General features: G+C 35.6%; 1 protein-coding gene across 1 annotated transcript in view; it reads right to left on the reverse strand.

Annotated features, from left to right (window-relative positions):
* The window catches only part of LOC150095666 (two pore channel protein 1-like), a 355,100-nt gene that overhangs the window by 49,698 nt on the left and 285,695 nt on the right, over positions 1-19,707 (reverse strand). Inside the window, exon 20 of the mRNA XM_090409936.1 lies at positions 13,730-13,827. Within this exon, the coding sequence (XP_090266062.1) occupies positions 13,730-13,827 (98 nt within the window). The remainder of the gene's footprint in view (positions 1-13,729; positions 13,828-19,707) is intronic.

The following is a 19,707-nucleotide window of genomic DNA, read 5'->3' on the forward strand; positions in this document are numbered from 1 at the left end:
CTATGTTCTGTTCTGGTAAACTGTTGATCTCAAGGATCCCCCCCCCCCCTTTGGCTATGAAAGTGAGTAGTTTCATAGACAACAGCTGCAACTAAAATCAAGCTTAACAAAAAATACTCAACTGCTCAGAACAAAAAGACAACAGCAAGGCCATTACTATCCCCCAAAAATTAAATTTTTTTTTATTTTATTACTTCTACACACAAGCAGCTATTCAGCATATAGTAGATCAGTACCATGACAAAGTTCAGGAACAACAAGAAACTTGGATCAGAAGCTACACAGAATATATCCTGGAAAATATACAAAAAAAAACAGCTGTTCAAAAGGACAGCCATTAGGAGAATGAATGAATGAAGTGGCTACCCATCATAGCTCAACTCCAAACTTGTTTTCAAGTTGGAAATTGAAATGTCAAGACACAATGAGCAACCACTGAATGTTTTTAACAGATTTAGAGAAATGTGTGTGGGGATTAGCTGCCAATTCTGATGAAGGAAACCATGGAACTATTTGCATAAAGTGCAAACTTGTGTAATGAATTGATAAAAGATATGTCATTAATCAACCCAATTCTCTATTCTGTGTTGCAACAGGAAAGATTTTTATAGAGTTAAACAAAGCGCACCACCCCAAAATGTGAAATATCAATTCGATAGCAAGAATATTTATAATTTTTCTAAAGGTTAATAGTTGTTTAGAGGTAAAGTACTATGAGAGGTGAAAGAGAATACCTAATTTCTTGGATCCCAAGGAAGCAATACTTGCAATATGCTCAGGCAAAGATTAGCAGTTAGAGTTGTCCTGAAATCGGAGTATTATCAAAACTAACACCAAGGAAAAAACAGTTGGGGATTTTTGTAAGTTCAAAAAGTTGTCTAAAGAATTCCAGTGAAGCATTATTTGTAGATCAGATTTAGTTGTAGAGGTTCTGTTGATTTGTCAAAGGAGAAAGAAGCATGCAACATGCTGTTTTTAGCAAAACTTGGGTGTGCAGTCAACTGGAGAAAGTTATTTATGTAGAAAAGGAAGAAAAATAATCTTACCCTGTTCTTAAATGTGTGGACAGACTTATGTGTTCGTAGAACATGTTGTTTATTATTTTAACGGTATAATAGAACACAGAAACTAAGTAAATAATTAATTTATTAACTTGATGCTGATATTTCGCTGGTATTATAACCAGCATCTTCAGAGCACAAAAACACTGTTTGTCACAATACGCGAGACTAAAACAACATGGTGTATTTCAACAAAATTGTAGCAGCAACACAAAGACTAGAGTCCTGATTTTGGCGCCCTCTACCTCTAACAACGCCCGCGTATTGTGACAAACAGTGTTTTTGTGCTCTGAAGATGCTGGTTATAATACCAGCGAAATATCAGCATCAAGTTAATAAATTAATTATTTACTTAGTTTCTGTGTTCTATTATACCGTCAAAATAATAAACAACTTACCCTGTTCTTATATCTTTAAATATTACAATAATTACATGTTTCTAATTATTCAAGAAAACAATGCAATTAGGTAAAAGTGAAGATATGAAAGTTTTGCTGGAATAAGTGAGAGGGAAAACTGTTAGTCCATTATTAGTGAGTAAAGGAAGGCAAATGATTTGATGCTGTAGAAGAAATGGGTGTGAGTTTTATGGTAGAAAAAATATATTAGAGAGAGAGAGAAATGCCAAATCCTCTACTTGAAAGGATTTGGCATCAGGTGCTTGGTGAAATTATTATTAGGGTAAGATATAATGCAGAGAGTCAGGAAAACTAAATAATCATGGGAGGAACAGTGAAAATGTAAAGTTCAGCTAAGGTATGAGGTAAAGCAAGGTCAATCCAAAACATGATAATGATCACAGTTATGAATCTGGTGACGGGGTGAACTTGTATGCTTTGGATTGACTAAAAGTCACTCCAAAGCATATAAGGGGGGGGGGGGGGACTGGAAAGAAAAAGCTGCTCAACTGGGCCAAGTAGACCAGAGATGCAAGTATATAAAAAAAGCCAGGAAGTAACTTATGTCTATATACAAATGCCAAGAGAATTAGGAACAAAGGGACTGTTGAGACAAGGGAGAAGTTTACTGTCTTGGCAAATATGCTGTGGCCTAAGATTGTTTGGCATTAGTGAAACCTGAACCTCAGTCTGATGTAACTAGAATCAAGTGCAAAGGACACAATATCTTTAGGAAGAAAGGAGGGATAGGGAGGAGAGGGGATGCTACTATTGATATCAGATGATTTGAGTCAGTTACGGTAGAAACCTATGAAAGCAAAAATACTCTGTATAGTAATGTGTTTGAAGCTATATGGTGTGAAGTAGAGCTTAAAACAGGATGCAATATATGGTAGGGCATCATCCAGTTGCTGGGGATGATATAATGCATCGCCAAATTACTAATTTGGCGATGCATTACATAATCTAAGCTGCTGCATTGTTCCCAGTAGAATTTAAAAAAATTATTGCAGAGAAAGGTTATCATCCTAAGCAAGTTTTTAACTGTGATGAAACCAGCCTCATTTGGAAGAAAATGCCCCAATGGACCTACATCCATAAAACTGTGAAGCAAGCACCAGGCTTTAAAGCATTTAAGAACAGATTGATGCTGATACTTTGTGGAAGAGCAGCTGGTAATATAATTAAACCTGGCCTTGTTTACCGCTCACAGAATCCACGTGCCCTTAAAAATAAAAGTTGTCAGCCTGTTTTTTGGCAATCAAATCCGAAAGCGTGGGTCACAGCCATGTTATTTACGGAATGGTTCCATCGATGTTTTATTCCGGAGGTAAAAAAATACTTGGACAGGGAAGTATTATTAAAGGATTATTAAAATTTTATTGATAATAGACAATGCTCCAGGGCACCCTGAGTCACTAGTCACTGAGGATGAAAATGTTCAAGTGGTTTTCTTCCCACCTAATATGACCTCATTGCTTCAGCCATGTCATAGATACTTCAAAGTCTCATATGCTCGGCAGGTTTTCGATATGATTCGTGCAATGGTTGAGGATTCTGCTGATGTTGGATTAATGGAATGCTGGAAATCATTCACAATTGCAGATGCAATTGTATTCATCAAGGGAGCAATTGACGAATTGAAACCAGAAGCGGTAACTGCATGCTGGAAGAATTTGTGGAGTGATGCCATTCATAATTTATAATTCCCAAGACGCCCCTGATATTAACTCACAGATAACAACGATAATTAACACAGTACAGAAAATGGGTGTATAGGGATTTGACGATATGACAGAAGAAGAATTGAATGATTACATAGATGGACATCGTGAGGCTCACTAATGAGGAGTTGAAAGATCTTGCCAAATCTTCTACAGAAGAAGAACAAGATAACGATGAAAGTGAAAAAGAACAACAAAATCGGAATGGTAAATTTCAATTAAAACCAAATATCGTTAGGGATTATAATTTGGATATGTCAGGCACCGATCTTTCTGACCAAATGCTTTCTTACTATTCCACCTTACAAAAGACAATTAGATAGCCAAAGAAATTGGCAATACACATTTTTGAGGTATACACTCAGAACGTGCATAAATTTTATAACATGATTACTGGAAATGCAATGACTGAGTTAAAATTTAGAGATCAATTTATCTCAGTTTTTGTTGGAATGGATGAGCTTACAGCATCAGAGAATATCAGGAGGAATCGGGATTTTCATTATTTGGAAATTTTACCACCAACAGAAAAAAAGAGGGGTGCTTAAGGGTCAAAGCTGTATAACTGAGAGGAGACCTCCACATAGCCTTTAAAGGAATGCGGAGAACCGACCAGGGCTTCTGACCTAATGTCCAATCCTCACCTTCTCGTGGTGCACCCTGTTGGGTATCTACTTGGATACTGAACGGACGAGGATGGGCTGGCAATTTGGGATTTAGCCGACCAAATTGTATTCTTATTGGTTAAACCAAAATATAGAATGATGGTACAACATGACAAAATTTCATGCCGGCTGGGGCGTCGCCCGGTTAAACAAGGCCCCCGTTGTTTTCGCCAGGGAACCAGGGCGAACAGCGAAAAGTCAGCTACTGGAACAAATCTGAAAATAAACCCCAACTCAACATCACCAGAGTTAAAGATCGGTACAATCAACGTAAGAAGCCTGAATGGCAAAGAAATGGAGCTAGCTGAGGAATTAGATAAGTACCTGGTGAGATCTTTCTGAGCAATAAATACAAAATGTTATATTCAGGCAATGACAATCAAGGAAAAGAAGGAGTAGCCATAGTATTCAACACAAAATACGAGGCTAATCTTCTTGAATGGCAGTCAGTCTCAAGTAGAGTAATGTGGGCAAATATGAGAATGGGGAACTGGACAATGAGACTTATTTGTGCCTATGGTCCCACAGAAGGTTCTACTAAGGTAGAAGTGGAGGAATTTTTTGATGCGTTAGAAAAAGCAACTGACACAATGAAAAATGAAAAGTTGGTCCTTGTTGGGGATCTAAATAGCAGAGTAGGAAATGATTGTGAGACATACAAAAATATTTTGGGAAAATTTGGAGAAAATAGCAAAGCCAATAATAATGGCAAATATCTGTTGGATTTCTGCTCAGGACATGGACTGGTTATTACTAACACCATGTTCCAACATAAAAATGTGCACAAATTCACATGGAGAGAAGAGGCAAGGAATAAGAAAAGTCTCATTGACTATGTTATTGTTGATAGTGATGTTTTCTCCCTGGTGCAGGACACCAGAGTGTACAGAGGATTTGAAATTGGAAGTGATCACTATTTAGTCTTGAGCAGGATAAAATTGAATTTCATATTGAAAAGAATAACATGTAAGAAAGTTTTAAAGCGAATAAAAGTTGAGCAGCTCTCAGATGTGAGCTCTAGACTAAAATTCACAAAGATTATTGAAGGAAAAATGAAAGAGTTTGAGAACAGGAATCAAACCTTGGAGATTCAGTGGCAAACTCTGAAGAAAACATTGATTGATTCTGCCAGAGAGGCATGTGGTGAGATTGTTTGTAAGGATAAAAAAATCAGAACTCCTTGGTGGACACAGGAGGTTAAAGAGGCAGTGAAGGAAAAGAAGAAAGCATACCAAAAGTTCCTGTCAAATAAGTCAGCTTGTGCTCTTAGAGAATATAGAGACAAATGCAAGAATGCTAAACACTGTGTAAAACTAGCTAAACAAAAGTCATGGGAGGACTTTGGCAAGAATATAGAAAATAAATATCAAGAAGGTGGCAAAATATTCTGGAGGTTGTTGAAGAAGCTTAAGAATTGAGGAAAGAGTGCTATAAAAGGAATTAGAGATGATAAAGGTGACATGAAAACGGGAGAAAAAGATATCCTTGAAGTATGGAGTAATTACTTTGAAAAACTGCTAAATGAAACAAGCAGTGATAACAGCACAGTGGTAAAAAACACTGACCAGGCATGCAGTCAGGAATACATATCCATACTTGAAGTAGAAAAAGCCATCAAAGGCTTGAAATGTGGAAAGGCAGCAGGAGTAGATGATATTCGACCAGAAATGCTGAAGTATGGTGGTATAAGAGTCTTACAGTGGCTGCACTGCATAGTTCAGAAAGCCTGGACAGAGGGACGAATTCCCGATGATTGGAGTAGAGCTCTCATAGTACCCATATATAAAAAGGGAAATAAAACTGCATGTGAGAATTACAGAGGTATTTCCCTACTTAGTGTTCCTGGCAAGATCTATGCAAGTATACTTGAGAAACGGTTGAGAAGAATTGTGGAAGAAAAGCTTGGTGAAGAACAAGCTGGATTCAGGCCAAATAGAGGCTGTCAGGATCAAATCTTCACTTTACGACAAATAGTCGAGAAAGCATGGGAATATAACAAAGATCTGTATTTAAGTTTTGTCGATCTGGAAAAGGCATATGACAAGGTGCCAAGAGAGAAGCTATTCAATATGCTGCAGTTATATGGTGTCAATGGGGCATTATATCAAGCAATACTTAGTCTTTATTTGAGTTGTAAGTCAGCAGTTCGAATTGAAGGAAGTACAGGAAGATGGTTTAATGTTAAACCTGGTGTGAGACAAGGATGTACATTATCCCCTCTGTTATTCATTATCTATATGGATCACATTATGAAGGAAAGTGGTATTAAACATGATATCAAAATTGGAGATGTTAATGTCAGCTCTTTGCTTTATGCGGATGATGTTATACTTCTAAATAAATCCGCTACAAGTCTGCAAGATTCTCTGACTAAATTGAATAACTGTTGTAATAGATATGGTATGAAGGTCAGCAATAAAAAGACAAAGACAATGAAAATAGGCAGAATCATTGAAAATGTCAACTGTGTTGTGAATGGAGAACCTGTGGAACAAGTAAAACATTTCAGCTATTTAGGCACGATTTTTACTGAAGATGGTAAATTAAATATAGAAATAGACAACAGAATCAGCAAAGCTGGTATGGTGGGAAGTCAACTGAATAAATTCATATGGAATAAGAGAGAAATTAGTCGCAACACTAAATTAGCTGTATACAAGACAGTGTTCAAACCAGTTTTAACTTATGGATCTGAGAGCTGGGTCAGAAGTAAAACACTTGACCAAAGACTAGAGACTGCAGATATGAGAGTCCTGAGAAAGATTATAGGCGTGAACAGATGGCATCAATGGCAGTATCATATTAAAAACGAGGATATTAGGAAAGAACTTGACATTGTCAGCATCCAGGAATGCGTTAGCAGAGCTAATCTCAGGTGGTATGGTCACTTAAACAGAATGGGCGAGGAAAGATTAGCAAAACAAGTGTTCTCTGCCAGGTTGGCAGGAAAACGACCGAGAGGAAGACCAAGATATAGGTGGATTGATACGGTACAAAGTGCCTTAGACGATAGAAATATAAGATCTGATAATGTTGGAGTCTTGACAAGTAACAGACTGATTTGGAGGAAAATTGTAGATAGGAAATTAATAATGATGTAATTTTTTTCATGTAGTACTATCATATCCTGTACACCCCTTGAGGGTACATGGCAGGAATTTGATGATGATGATGATGATGATGACAGAAAAAAAGAATCACCTGACAAAGCCATGCCGTGTGTGTGTGTACACAAAACAAATGCCGACGTGAAACACGTTATTATTGTCCTGTTTGGCAGGAAAAACCACCATTGTGCGTGGAAAATTGTTTTAAAATGTACCATTCTTAATTTGAATAAATTGTTTTTTTATTTTATTGATTGGTTTTTATTTTTATTGATTTTATTAGTTTTAAATTGATTTACAAATTACGTGTTATACTACGGATTAACTCGCGCTTGGCATAGGAAGTTGGTAATCGACGTATGAATATATCGTAGTTGGCTTCTGAGGCACATATATAATATACTATATTTTAGTTGAAATTATTTCCCTTCTACCAAGCCCCCACATGCTCTCTGCTTTATTCAGAATCCAAGAGTCCAAATTAAGGTAATTAATTTGGACCCTTGTTTGGCATGGGAGGTCGGTAAATCAACATATGAGTATATTCGTAGTTGTGAAGCTCATATACGAACTAAGAGTATACTTGTAGTTGGCAGCAAACGTGTTAAGCAATGAAGTGAGAGCAATTGGACAATAATTTATGGTATACATATTTGTTGGCATTCCTAAATAGGGTGAAAAGGACTAATTTCCAAGCCACAGGATAAATAACAGTGGAATAGAAGAGTATGAAAGGGACATAAACCTTCAGAAAAATGTCATTAGAACTAGGAGAATTTTTGATATTGAATTTGGACGTGATTATTCTGTTCTCTTTCTGTTAAAAATCAAATGCCATGGAATGTTAGGAAAATATTTACTAAAATCATTAAGGCAACAGAATTTCACTCCATCTCTTTTGCACTGAAACCACCTGAGCAAGACAATAGTTATGGCTAGTTTAGTTACTTGATTACAATATCTATAAGAGAAGTATTTCAAACAAAAGAATCACCTACTGGATCCTTATTATGTATATTGCAAAAGCAAATGAAGAAATTTCTGAAGAAATGAACATGCATTTTAAAAGAGATTGCTGTTATAATGTTATAAGCTTTTCACATAAGAATGGCAAGCCATGCTAATGAGGCTATGATCAATTTACATTACTTTAAATGGGCATAATTATCTAGCAAGCATAAAGTATTCAAAATAACTCATCCACACTGGCAAAAATAAAATAAATAACCGAAAATAACAGCATAAAAGTAAATAGGAATAAAATAAAAATGTTATTTAACTCTAATAAAAAGTAGATTAAAAATCAATAAAGGAAACAATTTGTAGAGGATGGATCAGTTGTTTCTAAAATTAGCCATTCTAACTGATCTTCATCCAAAAATTTTGGATGAAGTCAGTTATATAGCAAATCATAAATCTTCTAGAGATTCTGCATGAAAAGTGGCCTGTTCTAAATCTGTGAGTTAACAGGTTTCTTTTAATTCATCTATGACAATATAGTATGTGCTTACCATAGAAATAGTTTGTTATAGTGTAAGGTTCACTACACAGTGAATTTTGGGATAAAATATTCATCCTCACTCCATTTACATGATTACAATCAAAGCTTAAAACAGCACTGGCTCAATGGGATTTAGGCCAGGGCTTTCCTGTAGTTTGTTACAGTGAATGGCTACTCTAATGGGCTATAAGTGTAAGTCTTTCATATGCAGACTTACTATAAAACTTTCCAATCCATTTATTGTCTCTACTGCTATCCATTCTGAATTTCTGGATTTTCTTTCTTTAAATATTGATTTTCTTCAGTTCAGCTTTCCTAATATGAAGATCCTCAAAACTTTAATCACTACTCTTGTCCATGCTTTTTCTGGAATTATAAACATGCCAAGAAGGATTATTAAACTGTTTTCAGTCTTCTGATCTCAAAACAAATCAATTCTTATAGGCATGCAAGTATTCATTTTCCCATTCTACTTTAATCTCTCAATATCATATATAGATTTGGTTCTCCAACAACAATCAAGCATATTCTTCTTCTTTCCCAAATTCCGTCAGAAGTTTGTAAATGCTTATTCTTGTTATTTGTGTTAATTCAGCAAAACGTTTCTTCTCATATTCTATTAAAGACCATCTCCTTCATATATTTTTACAGTGACCAGAGGATCTCTCACTTTTCCCTTGTGGGTTCCATTTCAGGAATAAGTAACACATTTCCTGTTGATATTTCCTTCCATTCACAAAAATGATCAGTAGACTCTCATACTTTATAATCTCTTGCCCAACCCTTATTCCACTGGATGGCTTTTTGTACCATTGCTCAACAAAAAAGCGAGTCAACTAGTTTCCCAATTTTTGCATTGATGATATCAGTAAACACCCTCCTATCATTACAAACTCACAATCTAATATATTCTTTAATTTTTTTGTCAGAAAAAAATCAGAAAACTTAGATACAAAAGGCTCCTGAACCTAATGATTTCTTCAAATGTTTTGAAGATTTGTGTTTCCAAGTTCACTCTTTCTAATCTTTTTCTTCTAATATCAATCAACAGGGAATCTCTTTGCTTATGCTACTTGTATAAATATTATGGAAACCTTTGAAGAAACTCGAGTGGTTGCACTTGATATTCATTAAAATATTGATCAGGAAGGCCTATTAAGCATATTCTCTTCTGCAACTGCAGTGTCAGCTTTTCTTTGATCATGAACAACATGTCATGGTAGATAGATCTTTATCCTCAAATTTTGCAAATCATGCTGGAGTCCACAGGGCTTTATTCTTTCACTTTCTGAAAGAACAGATGATCTTATGACTTTCTATGGTTTTGACAATGCCAGTAAACTATACATACTTCTTTGTCATTTGATAAATTTTGCACTACAAAATTCAACAAAAGTTCTGGAATATCTACTTCTATGACCCTAAATTCTGACCTGCAAACTATTCTTCAGTGAGGGATTTGACAACCTTATTAACCTTAATGCAGACTCATTCCTTACATGAAACAGCCATTTTTATTTCTGACAATACTTAAATCTGACGTGATTTGCTTAAATGCTTAAATTGATGAGATTTTTTTCCTTGAAATAATGCTGATCTCCAATCTTTCTTTTCATAAACATATTACAAGTAGTCTTCTCAGCATCCATGAAACTGTGTTTTCTCTTTCACTCCAGGCATTACTTTACCTCTAAGCAACCATTAAATCAAGACAAATCACTAATCCATTTGTTTAATACTATTTTCCTTGAATTTTTTTCCTTGAAATAATGCTGATCTCCAATCTTTCTTTTCATAAACATACTACAAGTAGTCTTCCCAGCATCCATGAAACTGCGTTTTCTCTTTCACTCCAGGCATTACTTTACCTCTAAGCAACCATTAAATCAAGACAAATCACTAATCCATTTGTTTAATACTATTTTCACATTTGGGGTGGTGCCCCTAAATAAAGAAAAGAGAATAGGGTGATTAATACCTCATTCTTTATAATGAATGAAGAAGAAGAAACATTTGTATGATGCATTTGCAGATGAACTATGAAGGAGCATGAACAGCTGGTGAACATGCTTTAACATATTATGAGGAGAATGTAGGAGGGAAAATTATAAATGCCAGCTCTGATGCATGACCATGAAAATATAATGCAACCAGCAGAAACTGAACTGGGTGAATTGGTGAGAATGAGCAATAGGTGATTAATCAATTCATATGTATTCTTCTGTACTAAGTCAAGTATTTTTAGGGAGCTCTCAGGGGTACTATTTCCAGATATGAGAACATATCTGGAAAAGTTTGGATAAGTTAACAGATATTTGGATATAAAGTAATGCATTGAGTGAAAGAGAAAAATTAACTTTTTTTTAATGCTGAGGAAGCAATATTTGTAACATGTTTGTGTTGAGAGAGAGCAAGAAAGAAAGAAAGAATGGAAATTACAGTAATTTTAAGAGAAATCTCATCTTGTCTAGAGATCTGGGTGTTAACAAAAGTAAGACAAGAAAAAAGATTTTATTTTTTTTTGCAAGAAATAGGACTAAGTTTTACTAGTACTGAATTCACAAGGTTATTAGAACTCTATTGAAGAATGGTACGGAGATCCAAATTTAGAACAGTAGAAACAGATATTCTAGAAGTTTTCATGATTTGCATAGTATAAGGTTCGTCAAATGAGAGAAGAATTTGCACAGTAAAACTGTGAATTGGATTTGCAGTTAAATGCAGAAGATTACTGATATACTGATGGAAAGAAGTAGGTGAAGGAACAGAGCCTTGTAGAATTCTCACATTTATTTCAAGTTTCAGGATAAAGATCCATCCATCTTCATCATGTAATGCACGTGTGTGTCCAGAATAGAAAGATGTTAACTCAGTTGCAGAAGTCAGACCATATGATGGGAGCTTACTTAATAGGGCCTTTGTGCCAAACTTAATCAAATGGCATTTGCCTTCAAGATATAAGAGCAACTACATGAGATTCCCCAATCTATTCCATAACATTTGTCAAGTTAAGTAACATAAGTAAGAAGATTCTTCATTGACTGACAAAAGTAAACTTCATTATTTATGAGCTGAGAGAATGGTTTCTCTTTTAGAAAGAACTGAAGTGAGAGAAACTGGATAGTAACTAGACAGCAAAGATTTGTTGCCCTTCTTAAGAATAGGTTGAATATGAGCTAATTTGTAGGCTGTGATAGATACAGCAAAATGGGAGAAAATAAAGGCAATACAAAAGAGGAGTTAACAGGAGACTTTTTTTTTTGGTCTCCAGTTTGGACAAGATTTTTTCTAGTCTCTTGCATTCACAAGCATTTGATTGGGTTTGACACAGGGGCCCCTACTTAATAAACCATCCTATGGTTTGCCTTTCTCACTCTGTTACTGGATCGACAACGTTTTCACTGGTTGCTCACTTTGTGTCATGGTGGATGGTTTACTCTCCTCAGATTTCCCCACCAATGTAGGAGTAGCCCAGGGTTCTGTTCTTTCACCCACTCTCTTCCTCTTGTATATAAATGACCTGCTGTCATAGATTTCCAATCCTATCCATAACTTTGCTTATGATAGTACACTCCATTCCTCTTTTACATTCGACTTTGTAGTGCTCAAGTATTAGAATCCTCAGGTTCTACCATGTCCAAGACCTGCACTCAGATCTCCTAGATATATCCCAGTGGGACAAGGTCAACCTTGTAAACTTCAATACCATCAAAACCCAGTTCTGCCTGATCTCTCACAAGAAAGAGCCCGCATCCCTCCCTGCTTACCTTCAGTAATACTGAGATATCCAAACACGATCAGATTTCTCTTCTTGGACTGACTTGCACCTCTGACCTTTTTTGGCACAACCATATTTCAACTATAGCTTCTGCAGCTGCCAAAAAGCTTGGTGTACTTTTTCACACAAGACACCACTTCACACCCTCGCAGCTGCTAACTCTATACAAAGCCCAAATCCATCCAGCCATGGAATATTGCTCCGCATCCCTTACCTTCAGTAATACTGAGCTATCCAAACACGATCAGATGTCTCTTATTGGACTGACCTGCACCTCTGACCTTTCCTGGCACAACCATATTTCAACTATAGCTTCTGCAGCTGCCAAAAAGCTTGGGGTACTTTTTCGCACAAGACACCACTTCACACCCTCACAGCTGCTAACTCTATACAAAGCCCAAATCCATCCAGCCATGGAATATTGCTCCCATATTTGGGGTGGTGCACCAAAATCCTCTCTATGATTGCTTAATTCTATCCAGAAGAGGGCAATCTGGCTAATTAATGATCCCTCTCTCACATAGACATTTAGTTTCTGCTTTGTGCCTCTTCTACAGATACTTTCATGGACAGAGCTCTGCTGAATTGGCCATTACTATTCCTCCACTCTCCTCCACATTAAAACAAGAGCTACTGCTAACCCTTTACTGTCCATCTTGAAACTCACCGAACCAACTTCACTGCCTCCTCTTTCATTCCATTGAAGATTACAATCCTCAGCTGTTCAAGTAAAATGTGAACAGAGTCTCCCCTCCTCTCTTCTATTTTCCCTTGCCCACACACGACACTAATGTGCTATGGGTCTTGTGGCATTTCATGTGTGGATCAGATAAAAACTTAGAGGAAAACAACATCCACAGTATGCTTAGAAGTATATTGCTACTAAATACACTTCTAAGTATATGTTTCTTTCACCAGCCTAGTTGGCTGAGTGGTTGGCATATCCAATCTCCAACCAGAAGGCTGTGGGTTTGAATCTTGCCATGGGCACAGATGTATGTAATTGTCTTTAGGTGACAGACGGATTTTATCATTCAGTGGGAGGCCACTGCTCTGCTTATTGGAGGCTTGAAAAAGTTTCACATTTGGTCTCTAGAGCAGAGTTTCTGTACCAAGTAAAAATGAATACAAAAAATTAATGAAAACAGAAAAAAATCTTTAGCTCATCCATAGTACTAATGTACAATAGGTTTCCAACCTTTTGTGGGTAGAATTTTATAATTTCCAAATAATATTTTTCACATCTCATCACTATAAATGATGGCATATACAGTATTTCTAGTAAAGTTTTCCTATAAACCAGAATTCAGTTCTGGACTTCACATTTTCAATTAGACATTAGATATATTACAGAGGCAGAACAATTTTAATCAGGGCATTACTTGGACTATTCATACATGAATGCTCATAGAATTCTATATCAAAAATTTTTATGACTACAGCACTAGAAAGTTAAAATTTATTCTATTCTATTATATATAAATATTATACCCACCACTACTGGAAACAAAATTACTGAAGTTGTTTAAATAATAGTAGCCTTCAGCAACACTATCATTACTGTAGTAATAGTACTGTTCCACTGTTGTATTTCTGCAACAGAAAGTTTTTATTTTCAATGCTGTGATATATGAGTTGAAATCAAAATATTAAATCATTTTATATATACTGTGGAATGAAATATATTGAGAATGAAATATGTGAAGACTCTCAGTAGTTGAGGGTAGGTTATAAAAAATAATGTCTTGGGGGGGGGGGATGAGAGAGAGAGAGAGAGAGAGAGAGAGAGAGAGAGAGAGAGAGAATATCCTGTGAATCACCTGATTTTTAGCAATATTAAGAAATATGCATGGTCAGTTAGACCATAAAAAGCTGGTCTTCGTTTTCATGCTGTGGATATATTTCTATGCAAACATTTTGAAATAGACAAGTCAATTCTCATTAGGTATAGTTTCCAACAAGTTTCTCTGGCTGCAATTCATATTTATAAAACTTTCTCAGTATGATCTACATTTATTTGTATCCTCATTCTACATGTTTCTCTAGTACTGTAATGTAAAGGCTTTACCAGCATCTTTAACTGTAAACAGAAAAACACATTACAATATTACAATATTGTTATTTCATAAATATTCAGAATGAGTCGGATCAGCAGCCATGTACAATGACTGACCTCCTCCAGTACTCACAACTGGTACAGATGTTCCATCTTCATGGATAAGTATTCCTGCAGAATGAAGAATTATTTCTGATATTTATTTTTCAAATATTTCTAATAATCTGATCATACTTTACAAAAACATTTGCTTATCAGCAACATTAACTGCAATTTGTATATTTCATAATGTTTAAATAAATTCTTCATGTGTTCATAATTTGCTTCAATTAACTATAGTGCTTCCCTATGGGTTTGAATTCCTTTTTTTTTTTTTGAATTTATAACTCGTATCTGTTGTGTAGTACAAGTTATAAATGAGCTAACTCATAAGGTGCTGTTATGCCCCCCCAACCCCCCAACAGAAACTGGAATCTTTAACATAAAACAAACTAATACACTTCTATTAGTTTGTTTTTTATGCTGGAGGCCTAAGTGGCTTGAGAAAGATCATGCTTGTTCTTTATAGCAGAGTCTGCCGATTTAACCCTTAGCTCATTTATGATACATTATGACATAATGTGTTATCGGTTTCCAACTATTCATGGCTGAAATTATATCATCCCCCCCCCCCCACACACACACCTCTATGAAGGCTAGATATATAGGTTTTTACATTCCACAATGTATATTTTAAGAATGTGGCACTCAAATGTTCACTTTTGATTAAAGAATGAAATCATTTTGAAGTCTTACAAAGACCAGCATCTCGACACTTTCTTCCAAGTACAAAATAATGATACCATAATGATACCATATGATATGATACATTGATATGATATGATACCATATGATATGATATGATACATTACCATATGATACCATATGATATGAAAATAATGATAAAATATGATAACACAGATGATAATTTAATATTTAGCTTACAAGCCATAAAAAAGAAAAAATATTTTGGTTACTACTTTGATGCAAGTTATTCAAGACCATTTCCTGCTCATTTTTGAGTTCAGTCTACTGAATATGACTCAGACTGCTTTGGTTTCTTCCTGAAACTTTTTTCATTATTGTATGCACTCTGCCTGACAAACATATAAGATAGGTAATGAGCTGGAACAGATTGACACCAATTTTGAGAAAGAAAAAAAGCTGAGTATGCAAGAGAGAAAAAACTTTCTGATTCCATGAGAATGGATAACTCACTTGTAATTTTTTTTTTTTAAATCAATCCCACACTCAATACTGGTATACATTGTTCGGAAAGAATTCAACAGACACCCCAAGGGAAAGGTGCATCATGCTATGTAATGAGTCATGTGTTTGTAGCCAGTATAAATTGGCAGAATATGATGCTCTTAAGTCAGTGCAAATGTGTCCGGATGAAATGGCTGCTAGAAGGGAACTGACGGAGTATGAAAGAGGTGTTGTGATAGATCTTTTTTGGTTTTTTGCACGTAAGACATTAGTTGCAGAATGTCTCATGAATCTTGGAATGGAGTGTATTATTGTTATCAAAGAAAAAATATCAATAAGATTTGAGATCAGGAGGAAAAAGGTCACTTATGTATAGAAGAGGACAAGCAAAAAAAACAGGGTCTCCTGCATTGGCAGGGAAATCTGCAGAGAAATGAAGCAGACTACCAAGACATGCAAGAATTTGGATATATTCATCTGGCATCTACCCTACAGTGGAAGCAAGCTCATTCGAAGAAAGGCAAATAAGAGTCAGCTGTCATACTATCATCCTACTGTTCTCATCTAAATTCTTTCAAAAATGATAGAGAACAACATCAACAATTAATTTCATCACCGGTAAGCCAATTATTAATAATTAATCAACTACACAAAAATGACCTTCTCTCAATGATTTCAAAAATCCTATCCATAATTTTTTGAATAATAGTACACTCCATTCCTCTTCTTTAGTTAATAAGTCTTGTAGTGCTCAAAAATCCTAAGTTTCAACATTTTAATTAATTAATATTTTAAAAACATCCTCCAGTGTGCTGAAGACAACATTTTTAACATCAGCATAGTCAAAACATAGTCTTGTCTTTTTTCTCTAAAGAAAGGTGTTCTTGGGTTGACTTACAACAAAAATATAATCACAATCATAGCTTTTTCAACCTTCAAAAAATTTTATGTCCTCTTCCATTCGAGCCAGTACTCACCTATACAATGACTAACACTATATAAATCCAAACTCATCCAACCTTAGAATAGTGTTTTCATATGTGGAGTGGTATATCAGCAGTCTCCCTAAAGATACTTGATACTGTCCAGAAGAGGACAGTCTAATTAATAGGTTATCCCTCCCTCAAATACATTCTGTTTTTGCTTTCCATTAAACTGGCCACTCCCAACTTTTCTCCAACAGCTGGTGATCAACATCCACTCACTGTCCAGCTGAATTCAAACCTATCAAATCAACTTCTCATTCATTTCACTCTACTCTTTTTTAAACAAAATTTATTTATTTGATTTATTTTTTAAGGTAGCTTGCTCACACTGTTTTTTCCCCTTAAGGAACACAAATGCCAGCTATATAAGATACAAGTACAGGTTCTTCTTTCACCTTGATCACTTACCTACACATGTGGCATTTATGATTTACAACCACTTGCTTGCAGAATTAATTTAAAAATAAACTGAGAATTTGAATAACCAAAGGATAATGAATTTGCTTCTCCAAAAGTAAATCCACAGCAAAAAGTTGTGAAAATATATATATATACACAGGGCCGGCAGAAGCAGGCCTGCAGTGCAGACGGGCGTGCCACTACAAGGTGGGTGCCATTTCGAAGTGCTAGTATGAAGTTTCATTCTTTCTTTAAATTTTTGTAAATGAATTAAGTAATAATAATTAGGTAACCCAATATAATTGCTGCAAATTTAGAGTTAGAAAAAGTTAAATTTACAAAAAATTCTTGTAAATTCTTTTCACATGATTATGACAAAAATAAAAATAAATAAATAAATTGCCATTTGTTTGGAGGCGCTCATTTCAGCTTTGCAGGTGGGTGACATCCAGCCTAGCACCTGCCCCCCTCTCTCTCTCTCTCTATATATATATAGCTGTATATTATATTCTTATTTTCATCCATATTTTATTAATTATTATTAATACCTGACACCTCCAGGGAGTCCACAGACTCATCGAGGGAGGGGCACTTATTCTACATCTCTGTCTCTGTCTCCACCACTCAATCCACCAACTACACCAATGCCATCTACCGTCCACCACCACCACCACCACCACTTCCACAGACACTCACAAACATCCATGCCCATGGCGGGATTCGAACCCACAGCCTTTTGGTTGGAGAGCAGATACACTAACCACTTGGCCAACGAGGTCGGCAGTTGCTGACTATAAATAAAGGTATCCACTGTGACATAAGTACAGTCTCAAGGGGCATATATAACCTTATGAATCACTTAGATATATTCTGATCTTCAGTGAAATCTTATGTTTAGTGAGCCCATGATAAAGGTTGAAACACTGAAGTGACTATCTGTCAATATATATATATATATATATATATATATTCAAAAAGCTTTAATGACTGTTACCGAGAGATAAAAAGATGACATGGTATATTTAAAAAGATACTACTAGGTAACAAGTTTCGTTGAATAGATCAACATCTTCAGGTATCACAATAAATATATAAAGAATTACAGAGACTTAAAATTGTAATAACAGAACAAGTACAAAAAAGACAGTAGCGTGTTTGAAAACAAAATGTGAGCGTGAGTTCCAAACAAATGTATACTACGTGCTATCGTGAGTGTGCCAATACTGAACAGAGGCAACGTCTGCGTCAGAGAGATTTTATGTGATTGTGGAAAGCCATGGCCAGACTGCTAAATCCATCCTTCTACGTTTGGAAGAACACCATAGAGTTATCTCCTATAACAGGACTAGAGCCAGCGCTCTCTCTAGCCACGTTCTCTTTACAGTTAACTCAGACGAAGGACGCCAACACACTGTGAACTGGATTCAAACTTCTAACATCCATGTGTGCTATGATGAGCTTGAAAGAAAGATTGTCGAATCTAGAGAAATTTCTCTAGATTCTTCTCATATCAACAACAGCCTAAGTTTCAATCTCTCTGATGCACACGTTGCCTCTGTTCAGTATTGGTGCACTCGCGACAGTGCGTAGTATATGTTTGTTTGGAACTCAAGCTCGCATTTTGTTTTCAAACACGCTACTGTCTTTTTGTACTTGTTCTGTTATTACAATTTTAAGTCTCTGTAATTCTTTATATATTTCTTTGATTGTGATATCTGAAGATGTTGATCTATTCAACGAAACTTGTTAACTAGTAGTATCTTTTTAAATATACCTTGTTATCTTTTTTATCTCTCGGTAACAGTAATTAAAGCTTTTTGAATAATATTCCAACCGAGTAAAAATGAATTCCGAAAAAAAAAAAAAAATAAAAAAAATAAAAAAATACACACATACATAGGTAATTCTCGCTTTATGAATTCCCAGTTTACGAATTTTTTTTGAGTGGAATTTTTATTTTAAATTGTGCATGGCTAAGGCAATTAGGGGCATGTAAGGGGAATTACGCAGTATGTAATAATAATAATCAGTTAGAACGAGCCTCAGTCACTCACGAGCTTTGACGATGGAAGTGTGTTATTCGTAGTTTTCTTCAATTACACCCGATTTTTTATTTTGTTTTCTTTTTAACTATAACCCTTTCACTTTTCCAACAATGTCAAAAAGAAGCAACAGTGCAAAACCAGAAAATGAGCAAAAGAAACAAAGAAAAGCAATTATGTTAGAAAAAAATTTTTATTACCAGCCATAACGAGTAGCACTGTTAAAGCTTTATATGCCAGATGCAGAGTGCCTAGCATAAAGTTTCCAAAAAGCTATGAAAGGAGTATAACATAAACTTTGTCCTCGGTTTAGTGATAAGTTCGAAGGCTTTGAAGACCCGACAAAAATTGTGAATTCTGAAACAAGTGATGGCTAACCAGTTGCAAATGGAAGTTTAGGAAGGTGATGTTAATGAGATGCTTCAATCTCACACTATGAACTCTCACCCAATGATCACCTTGAATTTAGAGGAACAAGAAAGAAACGAAGACGATAAAGACAAAGAAGATTTTATCGTCTTCGTTTCTTTCTTCGGCCTTCCTTTCCTAGACACACTAGTCACCTGCCAGCCTGATGGAACCTTGGTTTTCTCAGTTTATAGAAAACCCACCCATACAGGCAGGTACATTCACCAACAATCCACCCCCCCCCCACCACAACAATATGGAGTGGTGAAAACACTATACAACAGTGCTAAACTAATCTGTTATAACGACATGGCCCTAAACACTGAACTAAATC

Source organism: Typopeltis vanoorti, chromosome 20 (assembly GCF_054136105.1).
Source record: "Typopeltis vanoorti isolate ZY-2024b chromosome 20, IOZ_Tvanoo_1.0, whole genome shotgun sequence".
In the NCBI taxonomy this organism is placed as follows: Eukaryota; Metazoa; Arthropoda; class Arachnida; order Uropygi; family Thelyphonidae; genus Typopeltis; species Typopeltis vanoorti.